Raw genomic sequence first — 22,684 nt, forward strand, 5'->3', positions numbered from 1 at the left:
GTCATTTGAAATTTAAGGGAAGAGTTATAAATTTATTGGCAAGTATTTTTTTTAATTAATTAATTTATTTTTTAATTTTTTATTTTTTATAAACATATATTTTTATCCCCAGGGGTACAGGTCTGTGAATTACCAGGTTTACACACTTCACAGCACTCACCAAAGCACATACCCTCCCCAATGTCCATAATCCCACCCCCTTCTCCCAAACCCCCTCCCCCCAGCAACCCTCAGTTTGTTTTGTGAGATTAAGAGTCACTTATGGTTTGTTTATTGGCAAGTATTTTTTTAAAAAAACTGAAGTTTTGAACTATTTCTACCACCTTTTCTCAAATATATTGTGAATATTATTTGACAGGTTTGTCTTTTGGTTTTCCATTAACTAATAAGTTTTCCTTCAATCTTCCTGCAATTGAGGCAAAAGTAAGTTTTAATTTGTTTTAACTTTTTTTAAAAAAAGATTTTATTTATTTATTTGACAGAGAAATCACAAGCAAGGAGAGGAGGCAGGCAGAGAGAGTTGGGGGAAAAGCAGGCTCCCTGCTGAGCAGAGAGCCCTACAGGGGCTTGATCCCAGGACCCTGAGATCATGACCCAAGCTGAAGGCAGAGGCTTAACCCGCTGAGCCACCCAGCCACCCCTGCTTTGACTTTTGGTAATACCTTTCATCCGTCATTATAACAGAAGGATAGATCACAAAGCTTTTCAGAATAGGAGTTCTAACTCATAGACTTTCGTATTCCTTTAAATACTTAGTTTATTTCCATGTAGTTTATCATTTTAATACCTTTATCCATTTTATTGTTTGTTATATTTGGATAGATAAAAAATCTAGCAAAATCCATCTTTATTTTGGGTAGCTGAGCTTTTCTATTTTCTCTGTATATCAGCTTTATTTAGTTTTAAATTATTACATCATCTCCAGTGCAACTAGATTGGCACCAGTGAAGCTCTTGGACTTGCTCAAAGTTCAGCTATTTTTTTTTAAGGTATATATATATATATATATATATATATATATATAATATACATATTATATATAAATTATATATAATTTTTCTCAAAGATAGCCTATTTTTAAAAAACACTTATTTATTTTAGAGAGAGAGAATATGAATGGGAGAGGCAGAGGGAGAGAGAGAATCTCAAGCCAACTTGGTGGGGTTTGATCTCATGACCCTGAGATCAGACCTGAGCTGAAACCAAGAATCAGAAGCTTAACAGACTGGCCACCCAGGTGCTCCTCACCTATTTTTTTTTTTTTTATTCAAGGAAATTTTCATTGTGTTTGGTGCTTATACCTAGGAATTATTCTGGAGGGCTCTGTTTAAATGTGATGTTGTCTTCCTCTGTAGGAGTTGCCAGTCTGACCCTAAATTTTCACTCCAACAATATAGATTTGGTCAACAACATGTTCCAATAGGAAATAATTCTTTCATTTTAAATAAATGCATTCCTTCCTTTAAGCACTTGTATTCAAAGTGAGGAAATTTGGCTTACTAAACAGATATTCTTCCCTTGTAAAGTAATGTAAAATAAACATTTTGAGATTCCTACTTTGAGAAACTTCAGGAAATAAGAGAAAACAAAGTATCAGGAGCATAAAGTGCTAGAAGAAGAAAATACAAGTTTGTAAATCCTTATGTCCAATAACATTGTTAAAAGAAATTTGAACAAACTGAATAAATGTAATATTTAAATCAACTGCAGCAGGAAAGCTTGTTATGGTACTAATAATGTAGCACTCCTTATCAACAATTTCCATTTGCCCCTCCTCTTTCCTCATTTCTATAAACTTAAATACTTAACACAAATATTATGATTAGTGGGACTGGAGAAAAGGAAAGTCTCCTCTTAGATGGAACATTGGAAACTTGAAAAAGGTAGAGAGGGATTAAGAGTTTAAGATAAATCTTGTGTTGTTAGCTTTTTTTTTTTTTTTTTTTAACAGGGAGTATGCCTGTAGTCACAAACAGAAAAAATATGACCATCTGTAAAATACTAGAGGTTAGGGACTACATATTACTTGTTTTCTATTTTCTACAAGCAGGACTATGTCTAGCATATAATAGATGCCCAGTAAATGTCTGCTGAGTGAATCAGTCTGTAGTTCAATATAGTCAGAATGGCAAAATTCGGTTTTAGAGACATTATTTGGGTTCAAGATAGAGCTACTACTTAGGCAGGACCGGCAATGTTTATGTTGGGCTAAGTGGGGCCAGGATTCAGTACCAGTCCTGTTGAAGACAAACGGATTAGTTTCCGTCTGCATTTGTGCCCTACCTCACTGCACAAAAGATCTAGGTGATTAGGAGTGTGGAGTGAAACGACTAATAAAGCTTTACAATAGGTCAAGAATTACAAATACATTGAGCATATTCATCTCATGCCAATTTAAGGACACAGTTATTGTTATGTTTCCTTAGGTTTTTCCCCTGGGTGCACGGTCGCCCCTCTTTTATATTTGTCAGTATTTGCCATTTGTTGTCATTAATTCATTTATTACTATCATCAAGGGGACATGTCATTCGATCCGTCAAAATCTTGCTTTATCTGGATCCCCAGTGTTCCTTTAAGTCTCAGGAGAAAACGACTTTGGCTGAAGTCGGTGCCCAAAGCCACACCCACTAAGAGGCCTTAAGAAACCTGGGGCTTTCCTGGCGGAGACTCAGCTGTAGGCAATCACGCGGCGCGTCGGAATCCCAGGGCTGGCACACCAGTCTTCCCCGTGGGAGGCGCGTCCTCCCCCCCAGCTAGGCAGGCCGCCGGCCCGGGTCCAGCTCCCTTTCTGGCGGGTATTCGGGGCCCTCTTCCCGCCCCGCCCCGGGCTCATTTGCATAGGGACGCGCGCGGCGCCGGCGAGCGGGAGGGCGGGCGCGGCCGGGAAGGCGGCGCGCGCGCGCCCTGACAGCTCGGCCTTGCTCGCTCACTCGCTCGTCCCCGGCTTCCGAGCACAGCATGGCGGTCAAGGTGACTCCCAACTCTCTGCTGCTGCCTTTATTGCATAAGAGCCATTCCGGGGACCTTGCCTCCAGCCCTTCACCTCCTACCATTTTCTTCGTTGCCTGGTTTTTAGATAGCGTATCCTGGGGCTCCAGCTTGCGGGTGGGAGAGCTGTGTGGGGCTTGGACCCGAGGGAGAGGATGCCCGGCTGGGGGAGGGGAAGGAGGAGGGATTATGAGTTGGAGGGGCTTGGGAGGACCACAGGTCGGTGAAGGAAGAGTAGTGTCCTGCTCTAGGTGCATGGGATTGTGAACCCGGACTTGGAGGGCATCAGAAAGGGAGTAGGAGGAAGTGGCATGTAAAGCCGGGGATACCTAAGGCATCTCTGTATTGCAGTGGGGGAGGGGGTGAGTAGTTGAGTAATTTGGGGCTTTAGTGGGGCCGGGGGCAGTGGTTGGCATTTTCGCTGCAGGTGGCAGGATGTCGAAAGTATTTGGAAACGTTGTCGCAGCTTTCATATTTTAGGTTGGATGGGGAAAGGGAGGAGATTATTATTTTCTGGATTGCTTTACGTGGGAGAGGCTGCTAGGCCAGGCGATTAATTTGGGTGTTTCAACTTTCCTGTTGCTCTATTCTTGCTGGCCTCTTGATTGGGAGGTGGGTTGTTGCTATTGTGTTGCTAGTGGATGTGGAGTAAAGTAAGAGATTGATCCTCCCTGCCTTCCCTTTCCAGTTCGGAGGAAATGTGGGAGATTTGCTATATATTAAGCTCTTCACACCTGTACTTACCCCCTGTAGTCACAGATCTCCAAATTTGACAGGTGTTATCAGCATTGGTACTTTGGGTTTGTTTTAAACTAATGCCCTTATAAAAGATAAGAGCATTGATTGTTAGTGTCTGAGACCTCTAATCTGAAGAGATTATGTGGTTTCTAGTAAAGCATTAACTGGCTTTTTTTTTTTTTTGCTTACTACAGGTGCAAACAACCAAGCGAGGTGATCCTCATGAGTTAAGGAACATATTCCTACAGGTAATTGGCTTATGTAGCATGATCTTTTATTGGGACAAAAACCGTTGTAAATTTAGTGCTTTTCAGGCCTCAAATTTCAGTATTTTTCTATTTTCATTCATTTTGAAAAACATGGATAGACAAACATAGCTTATAATATTTTATTTAAGGTTTGAATAAAGATTTCTTTTACTACAGTTTGATAAAATACTTTCCCCATAATATTTTTTTAACATGACTTAAAGTATGTAAAGAAGAACACTGAAAAGAATTTCTGACTTCCCTTAAGCACTATGATCAGAATTATATTTCATAATGTATTGACACTCTTGTGTAATTACTAGGTATGGTGACTAAATTTCTTTCTTGAAAGTTGCAAGTTTATAGTTTTTCTCCTTATAAGTATTTATTTATGTTATTTGTTGCAGAGATAAGAATATTATAGTTATTGTTAATTGTGTGTGTCTTTTCTCCCTCTGCTTATTTATAGTCATCAGCTTTTGAGGTTTTGTTACAAAATGTTACTGTCTACAGTTCTTGCAAGGATCCACCTTCTGCTAAGTTTTTAAGATCAGCAACTTGGCTGTAGACTTAAAAAGTTGGCTTACTTTTTTGTTTTGCTTTCTTTTCTTAAATTTCAGAAGTTCCTCAGGCAGGAAGTTGTATTTAGAAATAGATGAAAAGGGAGACAAGCTAAGGTTTTCCACCAGATATGGTGTTTTTCTCTGAAATATTCTTCTGAAAACTTTCTACTCTGGACCTGGGTTGTTACATAGAAACTTTGACCTTGGGCCCTGCTGGGTATTTGTTTCCTCTGTAAAATGAGAGGTGATCTCCAAGGTTCCTTCCAACTCCAAAAGTCTATGATTCTATATTAGGAACAGATTCTAACATATGCTGATCAGCCTGGAATAGATGACATTTTTATCTGAGGCATGGATTGCTTAAGCTATTGTTGGGGAGGAGGCTGCATAGATGATCATGCATATGTGTAGTTCATGAACAAGAACTAGCAAAAATTGGAATCTTAAATTTTATAAAATCTGATACAGGGAAGTATCATTTCCAGAACACAAGTAATTGTAATAGAAATAATCTGTTTACGGCTTGAAACCTTTATTCCTCACAAGTGTTCTTGAAAATAGCGGAAAAAAATGTCAGTATTAACTGCACCGTATGATTATACTTGGTTGTTTTGTGAAAAGTTTGTGTGATATTGTTAATTTTTTCTAGATTAAGTAGGCATGGAAGAAAACAGTTGAAATGATGTATGATGTAGTGAAGGTGTCAGAAACACTGGGTTCAATTCCCTGTCCTTCCTCTGATTGTTGTACCTGTAGGCTACCTGTCTGACCTTCTTGGGCTTCATCCTCTTATTTGGGACTCAGTGGGATGTTGGAAAATGGGGATTGAGGTCCTTTCAGCTTTAAAAATCCTGTGGAGGGGCCCCTGGGTGGCACAGTCAGTTAAGTGTTGGACTTTTGATTTTGGCTCACGTCTGATCTCAGGGTCGTGAGATCAAACCTCATTATCAGGCTCTACTTCCCACGGGGAGTCTGCTTGAGTTTCTCTCCCTCTTCTCTGCCCCTACCCTCTGCTCCTTCTTTCTCTAAAATAAATAAATTTTACCAAAAAATCTTGTGGAAAAAATTTCTATGATTCTGCATGGATTTGGTTTTTTAGGGGAGGGAGGATAGAAATATAAGGAGAGAGCTGGCACTATGCCTAGATTTTTTTTTTCTTTAAAGATTTTATTTATTTATTTGACAGACGGAGATCACAGAGAAGCAGGCAGAGAGAGAGGAGGAAGCAGGCTTTCTGCTGAGCAGAGAGCCCAATGTGGGGCTCAATCCCAGGACCCTGGGATCATGACCTGAGCTGAAGGCAGAGGCTTTAACCCACCGAGCCACCCAGGCGCCCCTATGCCTAGCTTTTTGACAACTTTTAAATCTTACCATTATCTTTATTTTTTTTTAAAGATTTTTATTTTATTTTTTATTTTTTTAAGAATTTTTTTTTTTTAATTTATTTGACAGAGATCACAAGTAGGCAGAGAGGCAGGCAGAGAGAGAGAGGGGGAAGCAGGTTCCCTGCTGAGCAGAGAGCTTGATGCGGGGCTCGATCCCAAGACCCTGGGATCATGACCTCAGCCGAAGGCAGAGGCTCTAACCACTGAGCCACCTAGGTGCCCCAAGATTTTTATTTTTAGGTAATATCTACACCCAGTGTGGGCCTTGGACTTAGAACCTGGAGATCAAAAATCCTTGAGGTCAAAAATCGCATGCTCGGGGACGCCTGGGTGGCTCAGTTGGTTGAGCAGCTGCCTTCGGCTCAGGTCATGATCCCAGTGTCCTGGGATCGAGTCCCACATCGGTCTCCTTGCTCGGCAGGGAGCCTGCTTCTCCCTCTGCCTCTGCCTGCCATTCTGTCTGCCTGTGCTCTCTCTCTCTCTGATAAATAAATAAAATCTTAAAAAAAAAAAAAAATTGCATGCTCTACTAACTGGGCTGGCCAGGCACTCCCTTATCATTATCTTTTTACACATTATTTTGGATGAGGACCATATTTTATTTTTATATTGAAAAATTGGGGAATTCATAACAGTACATTTAGCACTAGTTATAAGGCATTGGCCCAAGAATTTTGATAGATAAGAGATCATAAATATTTACCTTCAGCAACTAGAAGGATATACTGTAGTTAGTTGAGCCAATTAGAGGACAGTTACCAAGTAGGATAGCAGATTTTTATTTTTTTTTATTCCTTTCTGAAGTACTTCAAACTATAGTTACTTAAAGCTATAGGACATTGTTTAGAAACAGTTTTATTTTAGAAGCATATGGTTTATTAGTATTTTAGAGATAATAGGCAAAAATACTAACTACGTATTTTTTTAAAAGATTTTTAATTTATGTATTTGACAGAAATCACAAGTAAGCAGAAGTAGACAGAGGCAGGCAGAGAGAGAGGGAGAAGCAGACTCCCTGCTGAGCAGAGAGCCTGAGATCCGAGATGCTGGGCTCGATCCCAGGACCCTGGGATCATAACCTGAGCTGAAGGCAGAGGCTTAACTCACTGAGCCACCCAGGCTCCCCTAACTACATATTTCTTTAGCATTAACTAAGGACCGTTTACTGTGTGCTGTGTGTGCAGTTGTATTTAGTTTAGCAGTAGATACCAGTTGAATAATCAAAGGAGAGGACTGAGCATAGATGTGAATGGTAATGGACATGGGACTAGCTCCTCCCTCAGACCCAGTCAATCTCTAACAGGTTGTGGTCGAGGGAGTCAAGAATAATGAAGTCAAATGCATAGACTCTGGTAGAGCAATCAATTTGGCTTGCTTGGATCAAAGTGGCTGTAATAATAATGACAATGGCTAACTTTTATTGATCATTCTGCGCTGTACTGGGCAATGGCCTAATGTGTTAAGGGTACTGTATTAATTTTCATAACAGCCCTAGGAGGTAGGGCTAGAGTCCCTGTTAAATAGAGGAAGTTAAACGACTTGGTTAATGTCATTTAGTCCTTAAGTGGTGGAGGCTGGATTCCAATAAAATTGCAGAATATGTACTCTTATCCATTACACTAAATCACTTGTGGGGTCTCAAAATGGGGGGCAGACAATATTTTGAAAGCTAGAGGTATATGAGGGGCTAGTGGCAGCTGTGTTTGTAAAGTTAAAGGAAAAAAAACCTGGTTACTTAGGTGATGAAAAAAAGGGCCTTTACAGTGTAACTACCTAGAACATTTGGCCAATGAGTGTGGATTTGAAACAGTAGGGAGGCACTATGGGTTTCTGAGTGGGCAAATTGAAGTGGTGAATTCTGATAGCTCTTTGTGTATGTTGGATAAAGTGTGGAGAGGTTGGAAGTAGGTAGGGAGATGGGCTAAGAGGCTATTGAAATAATACATGTGGAAGATAATGACCTGGAGTGGCTGATGGCTGGGGAAATAGAAAGGAAGGACAACACCAGGGACTTTGTAAGGGATGAAGCCATTGAATTTGGTGTTAAATGTAAAAGTAAGGGAAGAAGTAGTGAATCTGGATAGATGTTAATTGATAAGGCATCCATTTTGGGAATTTTTTTTTTGTGGGAGCAGTTTAAGTTGGGTTGTTAAATAAATATGGCCCAGTATGTTAAATTTTTCAGGTTTGGGGAGTGACAAATTTGTACAGGTGTTAGATAATTCCTTGTGGTGAGGGGATTAAATATAAAAGAAACAAGACCAGGAATAAGGGGCTGATTTATAAGTCATATCCATAATTGAAGTAGAAAGGAGGAGGAGGAGAACTAGAGAGAATCGTCCCATGGGAATTTAAAGTAGTTTCAAAAAGATACAAAGATCAAAATATAGGTTATTGTTACTAGTATAATTTGGCTTTGGTAGGATTTGGGGGCCGCTTGAGTTTAGGATCATTTGAGCTGTTTAAAGACTACAGAGAAGATTTGATTTTGAATTTTGGAATACAATTGAAAGTTTTTTTTTTTTTTTAATAAAGACTTTATTCATTTGGGATAGAGAGAGAGTGTATGCGCATGAGTGGGGGAGTGGGCAGAGGGAGAGGAGAAGCAGAGTCCGTGCTGAGCAGGGAGCCTGATATGGGCTCCATCCCAGGACCCAAAGATTGTGACCTGAGCTGAAGGCAGATGATTAACCATCTGAGTCACCCAGGTGTCCCTAGTTGAAAGCTGTTCTTTGGGGCGCCTGGGTGGCACAGTGGGTTAAGCCGCTGCCTTCGGCTCAGGTCATGATCTCAGGGTCCTGGGATCGAGTCCCGCATCGGGCTCTCTGCTCAGCAGGGAGCCTGCTTCCCTTCCTCTCTCTCTGCCTGCCTCTCTGCCTACTTGTAATCTCTGTCTGTCAAATAAAATAAATAAAATCTTTAAAAAAAAAAAAAAGAAAGCTGTTCTTTGTAAAATTTAGATTAACTCTCTAATTCACAAATACTCATTCACATATTTTGTCAATAGCAAAATATTCCTCTTTGAAAGTACTTTAATGGAATTATGTGCGCAAGTTTGTGAGAAGGGCTTTATAAAAGTGAAGTTCATTATTATTTTGAATATAGGAAAATACGTTTATTTTTTCTGTGTTCATTGCTTCTCAAATTTTGATGAGCTATGTTTTTTATTTAAAAAAAAAAAAGAACAATAATATTCACTAGGATTCTGTTTTTCCTGTCCCCTACAAGTTCATAAAATTGGAGCACAACAAATGAGTTCGTATGTGTTAGATTGCGCTATAATTTTACAACCGGTTGTCAAGCTAAGATCTTACCATTACTACCTTTACAACTGTCATTTCTTGATTTATCTCTTCTTTCACCTCTCTCACCCACACACCATCATTGACCCAGTTTCGCTACATCAGAAATATACAGTAGCAAAAGGAGACAATAGAAGCAATGAAGAAAGGAGGTAAGGTGAGGATAACGGGAACGTCATAGGCTGTTTATTATAAACCTGACAAACTTCAGAATGAGAAGTTAACCTAGTCTATGCTTTGTGGCCAAGTAGGTTTATCAAAAACTGTTCTAAGTGAATTGTTTGTCAAGGTCTTGTTTTTTTTTTTTTTTTTCAGTTGGTAGACTTTTTATTGTTTATTTATCAGTGTATTGTATGGTAAAAGCAACACATTTGAGACTGTATCATTATATATGTCAGACTAGAAACATGCTGCAATATAGAACTCAATTATATCAATCCTGTTCTTTTACTCTCTCTCTCTCTTTAAAGATTTTATTTATTTGAGAGAGAGAGAGAGAGCGAGGGCACAAGCTGGGGGAGGACTGGAGGGAGGGGAGAGAAACAGATTCCCTGCTGAGCCTGGAGCCTGACATGGGACTCAGGCCCAGGACCCTGAGATCATGACGGGAACTGAAGTCAGATGTTTAACGACTGAGCCACCCAGGTGCCCCATCCTGTTCTTTTTCTCATTATCACCAATGTAACAATGAAGAGCATATTCCATATAAAAATTAGGAAAATTCATTTTCTTCTGTGTTATTTTAGAGAAGAAATGGAAGAAGATGCTGTTAATATAAAGCAATGTGATTCTTCCCTTACGGTTTTTATGATAACATTTTTAATGGAAAGAAATATCCTCTTATTCAATAAACATTTGTTTACATATTACGTATTTATTTTTTGCAGTAACGTGAAGCTGAGAAGGGAATTAAACAGAGCTTTTAGCAGGAGACATTTCCACTTTGTTGGAGTGGGCATCAGGGCTACGTTTTCAAAAGCATGGAATGTGTACTACAAATGATAGATAGAATCTCCTGAGGCTCAGTGTGGAGTGAAAAGGTGCTCTCACAGGGTATTTGTGGAAACAAAAACTCTTTGGAAAGCAATCTGGCAATAGTTTAAAATAGAAAGAAAATACCATTTGAACAAACAGTCCTACATTTGGGATATTTATCCCAGAGAAATAAAAATACTCGTAAGAATATATATGTATAAGGGGTGCCTGGGTGGCTCAGGCAGTTAAGTGAGCCTTCAGCTCAAGTCATGAACACCGGGTCCTGGGATCTAGTCCTGAATCAGGCTCCCTGCTCATCAAGAGTCTGCTTGTTCCTCTCCCTCTGCCCTTCCACCCTGCTTGTGTGCACAAGCTCGTGCTTTCTGTCTTTCTCAAATAAATAAAATCTTAAAAAAAAAAGAGAGAGAGAGAATATGCGTACAAGGTTGTTAGTTGCAGCATGGAGTTGTTCCTTGAGGAAAAAAAGGTAGGAAACAAGAGAAATGTTATCCAAGGGGAGAGGTAGAAAAATTAGAATAACCATCCCTGGAAAATTATGCAGAACTAAAAAGAATGAGGCCTATATCAGCTGATTTAGAGAGATTTCCAATGTACTATTGAGATAAGAAAGTTGTAATTAAGTGTATATGGCATGATTTTAGTTTTCTAAATGCCATTTCATATATGTTGTATGTATATTTACACATATATATACTTATAGAAGAATTAGGGGAGGGGTGCCTGGGTGGCTCAGTCATTAAGTATCTGCCTTCAGCTCAGGTCGTGATCCTGGAGTCCTGGGATCAGTCTCCATGCTTGGCGAGAGGCCTGCTTCTCCCTCTCCCACATCCCCTGCTTGTATTCCTGTTCTCTCTCTCTGTCAAATAAATAAAATTAAAAAAAGTATTAGGGGAAAATAAAAACAAAGTATTGATGTATACATATTAGATTTTTACCAAGTGAAAAATTTAAAAAGTAAGAATTTAACAGTTCAGAACCTGAAGTTAAAAGAGGACTTCCCAGACTAAATTGGGTTGAGTAAACCCAGTATGAGACACACAGAAGGGAATCTATAGTTTTCTCAGCCATCTTGATTAAGAGTTTTCACCAGTTCTTTATTTATTTTTTTTTTTAAAGATTTTATTTATTTATTTGACACAGAGAGATCACAAGTAGGCAGAGAGGCAGGCAGGCAGAGAGAGAGAGAGAGAGGAGGAAGCAGGCTCACTGCCGAGCAGAGAGCCCGATGTGGGACTCGATCCCAGGTCTCTGAGATCATGACCTGAGCTGAAGGCAGCGGCTTAACCCACTGAGCCACCCAGGCGCCCCTCACCAGTTCTTTAGAATGTAGGCATTGAAGACAATAGCCTTTATCTTTAGTGTATTAGCATTTGCCATAAACTATACAGAGCTTTCATTAAAAAAAAGTTTAGGCATTAAAGGCATACTCACATCATAGATTTTATCTTTGAGTCAACTGAAGGATTGAAAAATAATTGAAAAGATGAGAAAATTGGTGTTATTAAATGCCACGTTGTGTTCCTCTACCCATCAGTATATATAATATGTGTATATATATATATATATATATATGATTTTATTTATTTATTTGACAGGAAGAGACATAGAGAGAGAGAGGGAACACAAGCAAGGGGTGGGAGCAGGAGAGGGAGAAGCAGGCTTCCTGTCGAGCAGGGAGCCTGATGTGGGCCTCTATCCCAGGACCCTGGGATCATGACCTGAGCCGAAGGCAGCTGCTTAACGACTGATGGGCAGCCCTCCATCAGTGTATTTTTAATTGTCTACCGTGTGCCAGGTTAAGCATTGTGCTAGTTTCTACCTTTATAGATTTTAAAGATTTTTTTCATTTTTTAAAAATTATTTATTTGAGAGAGAGAGAGTAATGAGGGAGAGTCTGAGAGGGGAGAGGGTCAGAGGGAGAAGCACACTCCCTACTGAGTAGGGAGTCCCAGGTGGGACTTGATACCAGGAGCCCAGGATCATGACCTGAGCCCAAGGCAGTTGCTTAACCAACTGAGCCGATCAGGTGGCCTTGAAGATTTTTTTTTTTTTTTAAAGATTTTATTTATTTACTTGAGAGAGAGACAGTGAGAGAGAGCATGAACGAGGAGAAGGTCAGAGAGAGAAGCAGACTCCCCATGGAGCTGGGAGTCCGATGCGGGACTCGATCCCGGGACTCCAGGATCATGACCTGAGCTGAAGGCGGTCGTCCAACCAACTGAGCCACCCAGGCGTCCCGCCTTGAAGATTTTTTTGAAAACTTATTTATTTGAGAGAGGCAGGGGGAGGAGGGTAGAAAGCGAGTAGGAGTCAGAGGGGATGCAGGGTGAAAGGGAGAGACAGACTCCCCACTGAGCAGGAAGCCAGCGGTGGGGCTTCATCTAGGAACCTCTGATAATGACCTGAGTCAAAGGCAGACATTTAACTGACTGAGCCACCCAGGTGCCCCTACCTTTATAGATTTTAGATAAGAGGATTTCAGTGAAGGTAAAACCTCACATTCTAGGTCACAGTGAGACAGACAATAGCAAAGCCCATAGACTCGGAAAAAAAACAAAAAGCAGCTGCAAAAGGTGACAAGACTTATAAGGAAATAAACAAAATAATGGAGAAGGCCATCATTTGTCAAGAGGGTGGTCAGTAAAGACCCCTGAGATTGTGTTATTAGAGATGAGACTAAAAGGTGGGTAGAGAGAATTCTGAACAGAGGGCTCTCATGTCTAAAGGCCTAGATGTAGATAAGGGTTTGGTATTTTTGCAAACAGAAATGAGCCAGTGTGCCTGAAGTGTCAGTCAGTGAGGGAGTGAATGGCCAGTAAGAGATCAGGTTGCAGGAGAGCCTTATCAGGTGCGGCCTTGTTTGTAGGCCACAGAAAAGAGTTTGGATTTTTTTTAAGAGTGTTGTTTGAAACTGCTGAAGATCTTTTACATTGGAAGTGGAATAATTCATATTTAAATAGATCATATTGATTTATTATGTAAACTTCATTATATATTTCTGTGCTTTCTTATGGATGACTGCTTTGATTCTTCCAGTTTAATTTCCTTCTGTCCATGGGGGTGTTAGAATATCTTGAGTGAGGCGTCACTTTTCTTTTTTTTTTCTTTCTTTTTTTTTTTTTAAGATTTTATTTATTTATTTGGCAGACAGAGATCACAAGTAGGCAGAGAAGCAGGCAGAGAGAGAGAAGGGAAGCAGGCTCCCTGCTGAAGGCAGAGGCTTTAACCCACTGAGCCACCCAGGCGCCCCTCACTAACTCCTTTTCATCTAGGAGACTAATAGCTAGAACCTTCAAGGGCTTTGTAGTCTGACCTGGAGTTGAGTCCTTATTTGATCCCTTTTTGCTGTATGACTGTAGGTATTTACATTAGCTTTGGAGTCTGTTTGCTCATCCGTCTGAGAAGGGGTAACTACACCTAACACATAGGGATGTTAGAAAGATTAACTGAGGTAATTTGTAAACGATGCCTGACACATGGAGCTTAGTTCCTGGTTCCCTCCCTTTTCTTCTAAGATAAGATGAAGATTTTTCTTTCCTGAGTAAGATCTGAGTCCCTTGTCTTTCCCAGGCAACTGTGCTGGACCTATAAAGTGATTAAGATGTTAGTATGTGTTTCTGATTATGGACATGTAATCAGCTAATTGATCACTTTATTTATGTATTTATTTATTTATTTATTTATTTGACAGAGAGAGAGATCACAAGTAGGCAGAGAGGCAGGCAGAGAGAGAGGAAGGGAAGCAGGCTCTCTGCCGCCCTGCCAAGCAGAGAGCCCGATGCAGGGCTCGATCCTAGGACCCCGGGATCACGACCCGAGCCGAAGGCAGAGGCCTAACCCGCTGAACCACCCAGGCGCCCCAATTGATCACATTCTTGAGACTTGTACCTGAAGATCTTTACAAATCCCCACATTCAGAAATACCACCATAAGAGGTAACTTCTCTCAAGTTTGTAGGTTTTGAGAAAGGATAAAGCCATGGTCTGAGATTGAGAGACTGTGGAAGTTGTGTGCAGAGGTTGGTTTTGGAATCTTCACCTGCTCAGTCTGGACCAAAGAAAGAATAATGGTCCAAGTAGGCTTTGAAATACCAAGACACAGACCTAAAAGAGAGACTTGTAATACATTCTTTATGTGTGTAACTTAAAAATCATTTCCCTGTTCTGTCCAGCTCTCTTTTACTTAATATTACTGAAGTTGCTGAGGCATCATTCACTGAAACCAGTGCCATGGCCACTATTGGGCTTCTAGAACTGTGTGTGCTATTTCTTACTTACTGAATAACTATCATGTCTCAGGCAATATTGTAAGTATTTTATACAAATCTTTATAGTTAATCCTCAAAACAACTCTATAAGATAGGAACCATTAATATTCCCATTTTCATCGGTGAAAAAACTGAGCCCTAGGAGGGTTAAGTAACTTGCTCAAGGTTATACAGTAAATAGAAGAGACTTGCTTTATGTATTTCAAAGCAACTCGGCTTTTTTTAGTTAATATTATTTGGAGATATGAGGACATATGGTACATATAGAATAATCTCATTCTTTTTTGGTCATTTTTTAAAAAGTCTTTTTTAATTATGGAAAATTTTAAATCTATATAAGTTAGAGAAAATAGTATAATGAATTATCATATATCCATCACTCAGCTTCACCAACTCTTATGGCTAAGCTTGCTTCGTCTGTATTGCAGCTGCATTGGATTATTTTGAAACAATTCCCAGACATTGTATCACTGCATACATAAATACTCTAGTATCTCTAAAGGTGATGACTCTGAAAACCACCAAACCATAATTCGATTATTACAGGTAAAAATACTCCTTAATAATGTGGATGTCCACTCAGTATTGAAATTTCCCTGATTGTTTCATTTTTTAAAAATTTGATTTGTTAAAATCAGGATCCAAACCATGGTTCATATTACATTTGGTTGATCTGTCTCCTAAATCTAATATTTTCCACTCCCTACCACAATAGAGGTCCTTCTTTCTCTGTGGCAAAAATCTTGCTATTTAATCAAGGCTTACCAACATTAAAGCATTCCATCCCCCTAGGAGCTGCACCTTGATTGTCAAAAACATGATTTGCCCAGGCTTATAAATATATATATGCTCCTTGTATGTTCCCATGGTTACTTAGACCAAGAGATTGAAGTATTATTTTAAGAACAATGCAAATTAATTATGCAACTTAATGTGCCCTGAGAAGCATTCTAGTTTGAGTTATTGAGTTCTCTGGGGTCATTATTTTATTTGCAAGGTTTTTGGCCATTTTGAGAGGAAAATTGTTTTGGTAGACCTAGTTTATTATGGTAGCTTTAGTTGATTTCAGTGATTAACAAGGGTCTTGTACCTCCATGCTCTGTTAGGAATTACATTGTTTAGTAGGTGACAGTAGGACTTGATATAATGGATAGTAAAGATACATTCACTGAAGCAAAAAGAAAAAGAAGTGCATAATATTTCATGGAAACAAGCTGAGTTAGAAAGCAGATGTTTGGAGAACTTTTTTTGCAAAATCGAATAGATGGTTTATTTCTACTGTATGTGAAATAAGCAACAGAAAGTGCTAATTAAAATTAGATGGATGGGACACCTGGGTGACTCAGTCAGTTAAGTATCTGCCTTTGGCTTGGGACATGATCCTGGGGTCCTGAGAATGAGTCCCGCATTGGGCTTCTTTCTGACGGGGGAGCCTGTTTCTCCATCTCCCTGCCACTCCCCCTGCTTGTTCTCTCTCTCTTTCTTTCTCTGACAGATAAATAAAATCTTTAAAGAAAAATAAATAAATAGGGACACCTGGGTGCTCAGTTGTTAAGTGTCTGCCTTTGGCTCAGGCCATGATCCAAGGGTTCTAGGATTGAGCACCATATCAGGCTCCCTACTCAGCGGGAAGCCTGCTTCTTCTTCTCCCACTCCTCCTGCTTGTGTTCCTTCTCTCACTGTGTATCTCTCTGTCAAATAAATAAATAAAATGTTTAAATAAATAAATAAAATAAAATTAGATGGATAAAATTGCCTTTTCCTAATGCTTGTATAGCTGGTTTTAGTAAATATCAAAAAATTTTTGCAACACTAAAATCTTTTAAAAAGTGGCCACACATGTTAAAATTATTTTTTCTTATTAAAACATTACTGATGATAGATGAATTCCACATTGTGCTGTTAACAAGTTTGTATGTCAGGCCTGTTGCAGTCTGCTACTCATGCAGAGTGCTTGTGTAGTGAAAGGGCACACATTCTTGACTAAATTTGGCTTCCGTTAGGAGTAAGAGCAGTAAAAGTTAAGGATAGCCGGAGGATTAACTTTGTATGCTCAGCTCTTCCATCATTCACGTGTTCATTTTTCTATATGGGAAATGCTTTATGTGATATCTGTAACTACCAAACTTTGTGACATTGTCATTTGAGAGTTACTTATATTAAAAGGGTATTAAGATCTGAAAATGTCAGTTCATCCTAGTTGGAACAAAGTCATGGAGCAACAGTGTGTTTGGACTCATGTTACGGCCACGTGTTGGATAAGCGGAGATTAAGCTGGCTAGACCAGTTAGGACCAATGTGGTAAACCTAAGAATTGTAGAAGCCAACTCCAAGGAGACCTTGGTTTGGAGGAAGATGAAGAGTTACAACAATAATTCCTTCGTGTTTGGGCAAAAGCAGAAAAATTAAATAAGCAAGGAGGGAAACTGGGACTGTATGCTTTTCTGTGTTTCTAAACTTTTTAGAAGAACTACAGTATTTCAATATGCATTAGTTTTACAATTTCCAAGTACTTTGGTGTTCAAGATCTCATTTTTCCCCTTACATCAAGACAGCTATCTTTCTGTTTCTTATTAGAGAAGAGGCTCAGAGAAGCTGTGTTTCACTCAAGAAATCATACAGGGGATTAGAACTCATTTTTTGACCCTTGTTTCAGTGTCTTTCATGCCACTGTCTCTGAGCTAATGTGAGAGTAGGAACTATGTTTTTTGTGATCTTGCATCCCTAGTACCACACGTAGTATCCAGCACACAATTGGTACTTAATAAATGTTTTTTAAGTGAATGCAAAAAAACTGTAAGATTTTATGTTAGCAGATTTTTGGTTTAACTAGTAGTGCTTCTAAACATATTACCTTGGCTTTGGTGTGCATACTTAAAAAGAAAATCTTTGATACACTGTATACTTTTGAAAAAGCAACCGGCTTTATAGTTACAGCAGATCAGAATTTGTCTTTATGGGGTGCCTGGATGGCTCAGTCCTTAAGTTTCGCCTTCAGCTCAGGTCACGCTCTTGGAGTCCTGGGATCAAGCCCCGAATTGGGCTCCCTGCTCAGCGGGAAGCCTGCTTCTTTCTCTCCCACTCCCCCTGCTTCTGTTCCCTCTCTTGTTGTGTCTCCCTCTGTCGAAAGAATAAATAAAATCTTAAAATTTTTTTTTCCTTTGTAATCTCTGGAAAGTCTTTTAGACATATAAAATATCAAAGGATCTATTTGTCTTTGAACTTAAGCCATTTAAACAGGCAATTTGATTCATTTAGGCTATTTGGGTTTTTACTCATTTGTGTCATTGAATTTTAAGTTAACCTTCTTTTCCTCCTTACTCATTAGAAATTTAGGATTTTGTGAAAATTCTTTGTAAAGTCTGCTTTGTAGTAACCTGTGATATAGGTTAAAATTTGGTAAATTGTTAAAGGAGTTACTACTATCTAACTTACTTTTAGTCAGGTGAGACCTTGATATGTTGATCTGTTGGCCTGGTAGGCAAAACATTTCTAGATAACATTATCTCATTTGGAGCTAGAGGTAGTTCAGTATAAGTCCAATAGAAAAAGTATGTATGTGTATCTATATGTGAAACCCTACCATCTTTTATCAGCAATAAATATTCTAATCTTTCATTAGGATCCATTTTATTTCTCAGTCTTCAGAATGTCAAGACTTTTTCAAGCACATGTGAAATAAATGTAAATTTAAATACTTATGAAAATGTCAAATCTATGTGCACTTTTACATTCAAGTACTTAAGTTGGATTTGGAAAATGTTTAATAAAGAAATAAGTCACCTATTTTGTTTGGATGATGTCAGCCACTTCTTGTCAGTGTCTTTCATGTGTCCTTGAATTCCTGCCCAAGAAGGATTTACAACTGCTTAAGAGACATCTTTGAAATGGCAAGTGATTAACTCTAAAGTTATTTGGAGTGTGGATACAGTATTTGGTCAATTTCGTTTAAGGAAATTTTGGTTCACTCTTTGAAATGACAGTAACAAAATGAAAATGATGAAATGAGTAAGTTAGTTGCCATATTACATTTTTAGCATAACTGTTAGTTTGGGAGCCCCAAAACTTTGTTTTACATTGCTTTTTATTGTTTTTAGTGTAAATATGCAAGTCATTTTGGTTAGCAGAGAGATGTCTTAATAAGGCCTCTTAAAGTTTTCTGACTTCTAGCCTTTTGTGTTACTCAAGGCCATGTTTACTTTGTTTAAAACATTATTATCCAGTCAAAATAAACATTGAAAGTAATGAAGTTGTTTAAAATAAATGGGTCATTCTTATTTTAAAATATACTTTTGTTTTAAATATATCTCCTGTTTTTAAGGTACCTGCTTTTCTTTGTTGACATAATACCTAACATGTTTTAGCATCTTGATTGACTGTGGGTAGATTCTAGTCAGTTCTATACTCCCTCTTCTGTTCTGTTCAGGCAAACAGACTCACTGACATTGCCAAGTAATTGTCTCTAATTTAATGAGTTAATTAGTTAACTGTCTCCTGCAAAAGTCAAGTACTGACTCCTTATGGATGAAAAGACTTGTTTTTTTTTCCCCCTCTGAGCTATACACTTTATCTTTCAGTTCAAATCAAGTTAAAATAGACTAGGAGAGTTGGGGAAAACACTAGCAAAATACCTCAGGGTAAGTGATTCTCTGGCATCATTTATAACCCCAGATACTGGCAAAGCCTGTTCCAGTACTTGTCAACAAAAGCATTTGTTTTCCTTGTTGGCTGCTGTGTCCTTGACTTCTGCTAAGGCTGCTCTATTTCCTCATAAAATCAAGAATGTTGTGAAATCCTGGTGATTCTGTAAGTACAGTATACTTTCTGTGTGCGTGTGTGTGTTCTGTGTGTAGTGGTGTAATCCTGGCAGACAAATTCAGGTACTACTATTAGATATGAGATACTATGTGGCAAAAAGAAATGGAGAATTAGTTGCCACATTTTGTTAATACTAACTCTGAAATGTTTTCATACTCTTTTTTGAAAACTGACAGCTGATTAAGGAAAGCAAGCAGCTCTCAAACAGTTGTAGAAAGAACAAAGATCTCCATAACCCATCTCTAGTATCTTTTTTAATTTTGCATCTCATGTTAGTTCTTCCTTCTTTTAAACTTTCCATAGGACTCATACCCGGGATTCCTTGTCAAAGGACGTGAGCATTCATATAGTTCTTTATATATGATAGGTATGTGTATATATGTATTGCTGAATCCCTTTTCACAATGACTGAATTGGGAAAAAGCAAGATGTACAGAACAGTATCAGTAGTTATCATTTGTGTAAAAAGAAATAAGTAAGAATATTCATGCATATTTGCATATGTATATATTAGCAGGTATATGCATATATCTCATATATGTATAATCATTTATGCATAAAACATCTGGAAGGATATACAAGAAATTGATTGCCTCTGGAGTGGGGTATTGGGTGACTAGGGACCGAGGTGTTAGGAAGACTTTTCACTGTATACCATTTTGTACCTTTTGAATTTTGAATGTGTGACTGTAACATTATGAAAATCATTTAGGAATGCCTGGGTGGCTCAGTTGGTTAAGCAGATGCCTTCGGCTCAGGTCATGATCCTAGGGTCCTGGGATTGACTTTCATGTCAGCTCCTTACTCAGTGGGGAGCCTGCTTCTCTTTCTGCCTTTCCCTGCCACTGACTGCTTGTGCTCTATCTCTCTCTGTGACAAATAAATAATTAAAATATTAAAAAAAATTTTTAAAGAAAATAATTTTTAAAAAGCCATTAGCAAGGGGTGAAAGTACCCATTTTTTTCTTATTTCCACTCCTACCCGCTTGGTTCAGGCTTCATCCTCCTTCACCTGGATCTTCAGTAACTGACACTTGGTCTCCTTGCCCCCAGTCAGTTTCTGTGCTCTCCAAACCATCTTTTCCATTGCCACTAGAGAAAGCACAGGTTAAATCATGGCTCTGTCCTCTAAAATTTTAGTGTCATCCCATGCCCCACACAACGGAGGTCAGACTATTCAGCTTAGCATTCAAATTTTCCATCATCTGGTCTCGAACTGCTTTTTTGGTCGCACCTTCTGCATGTAAATGAATCCTATAGTACATTTCCTATACCATTGTTTGGCACTCATATTCTAGTGAGTTGTTGACTTGTCAGTGTCTTTAAATTGTATTTTTAGATTTCCTTGTGTTGATTCCTCTTTTCAGTTGCAGTAGTCTTCCTGACATTATGCCTTTCCCCACTCCTGCCTATCCTATTCTTAGCTGTGGTTTTCTGATTTTGGTAAAACATGTCAGATTTTGAAGAACATTGAAGAACAAAGAGCAAAACAAGTAGTTGATGGGAATTGGTGGAATCCACTCACTATTATAGTATGTAGAAAAACATGACTTTATTTTGAGGTGATATTTGTTAGGTGTTTTTGGTAGTACAAGCTGGTTAAAAACATGTCTACCTTGGACTACTTCTTGCGCAGGGTAACAAAGCATTGGCTGTAATAGCCTCTGTGGTGTGTTTCAGAATATGACAATAGAAACATTTTTTATTTAATTTTTTCCTTGTTGAAAGAGCTGGTTGCTTGGTTTAGTCAGAATCACAAATGAGAATATTTGAAACACTTAACCAAAAAGCAAACCAATAGTCCTTTGCTTTGATCCTTTCCATCCCTGTCTTGTTTCCCAGAAGCAACCACTTCTCTTAGCTATTTATGTTGGTATTCCCCTTCATGTTTCTATATTGCTATTTCTAGACATTACTGACTTCCCATGATAGTAGTTGAGGACTTCTTTATACTACGTCCTCCTTCCTTCTCCCTCCATTCCTCTCAGTATGTTTATTATTGTAATTAATACTTGTATCTATATTATTATGAGTATAAACACTACTTATTTTGAACCAAGTCATGTATTATATTTACTTTTTTTTTTTTTTAAAGATTTTATTTATTTATTTGACAGAGAGACACACAGTGAGAGGAGGAACCTAAGCAGGGGAAGTGGGAGAGGGGAGGAGCAGGCTACCCCGCTGGGCATGGAGCCAGACGCGGGGCTCGATCCCAGGACCCTGGGATCATGACCTGAGCCAAAGGTAGACATTTAACAACTGAGCCACCTAGGCACCCCTACTTCCTGTTTTGGTGCAACAAAAATTCCTTTTCATAATTTACTTTCTCATAGAGTTAAAAATTACCTAACTTTTTATTTACTTAGCAATTTGTGTACCTAATACCAATCCATTAATTTAACAAATATTTACTGAATGCCTACAGTGTGCCATTATTCTTGGTGCTTGGGATGCAACAGTGAACAGACAATCTATACAAACTAGACAAAGAAAAAAACTAGAACTAGACAAAGATTCCTTCCTTTGTTGGGAGATAAGCAATAAACATAATAAAGATGTAAAGTACATAGTATGTACTTTATCACAAAGTGATAGGTGCCAAGGGGAAAAGAAGAGCAACATAAGGGGAACTGGGAATATTCGTGCAGGCATGGGTTATAATACTAAATAGGGTGATAAGAGTAGATCTCATTGAGAAGATGACATTTGAACAAAGATTAATATTCCTCCCAATGTTATTTTCCATATAGCCAAATGCCTTGGGTAATTTAACACTCCATTTTTCCCAGTGGCTTTCCTTCTTGGAGTCCTTTGTCTGCTCCCTGCCAGGACCATGGACTCTAGAGGCCTGCAGCACAGTTCTTGTCCAGGGATTTCTCTTGGCCACTTTCCTGGGTTGGATCAGCTGATTCCTGGATCCTACATCTTCCTCTGACTTGGTTCATGCCTCTTTTTGATGGAGTAAATGCTTCTATAGCTTCCTGAGAAGGTACACAATGGGAGAAAGAAGTATTGAGAACATGGATATCTCAAAGTACTTTTATTTTTATTTACTTATTTTTTTAAAGGTTTATCCATTTTAGAGATGCATGAGCAAGGGGAGGGACAGAGGAGAGGGAGAGAAGCAGCCTGCCTGCTGAGTACCGAGCTGGCCGTAGGACTTGATCTCATGACCCTGAGACCATGACCCGAGCTGAAACCAAGAGTCAGATGCCCAACTGAGTAAGCCCTCTGAATAAGCCCAACCGAGTAAGCCCAGCTAAGTAAGGCACCCCTCAAAGTACTGTTAACCTACTCTTAAAACTGATTGAAAGTTTGGCTCAGTTTAGAAATCTAGGCTGGAACTCCTTAGAATTTTCAAGGTCTTACTGCACTG

At 38.9% G+C, this 22,684-nt stretch overlaps 1 protein-coding gene across 2 annotated transcripts in view; it reads left to right on the plus strand.

Annotated features, from left to right (window-relative positions):
* The window catches only part of SLC25A12 (solute carrier family 25 member 12), a 211,967-nt gene that overhangs the window by 96,901 nt on the left and 92,382 nt on the right, over positions 1–22,684 (plus strand). The window contains exons 1-2 of one of the 2 annotated variants that reach the window (XM_059167034.1): positions 2,851–2,970; positions 3,921–3,974. In XM_059167034.1, coding sequence (XP_059023017.1) covers positions 2,959–2,970; positions 3,921–3,974 — 66 coding nt within the window. In that variant the 5' untranslated portion in view covers positions 2,851–2,958. Of the gene's footprint in view, positions 1–2,850; positions 2,971–3,920; positions 3,975–22,684 lie in introns of those variants that run through there. The other variant, XM_059167037.1, reaches the window with a different exon arrangement.

This window comes from Mustela lutreola, chromosome 3 (genome assembly GCF_030435805.1).
Source record: "Mustela lutreola isolate mMusLut2 chromosome 3, mMusLut2.pri, whole genome shotgun sequence".
Classification (NCBI taxonomy): domain Eukaryota; kingdom Metazoa; phylum Chordata; class Mammalia; order Carnivora; family Mustelidae; genus Mustela; species Mustela lutreola.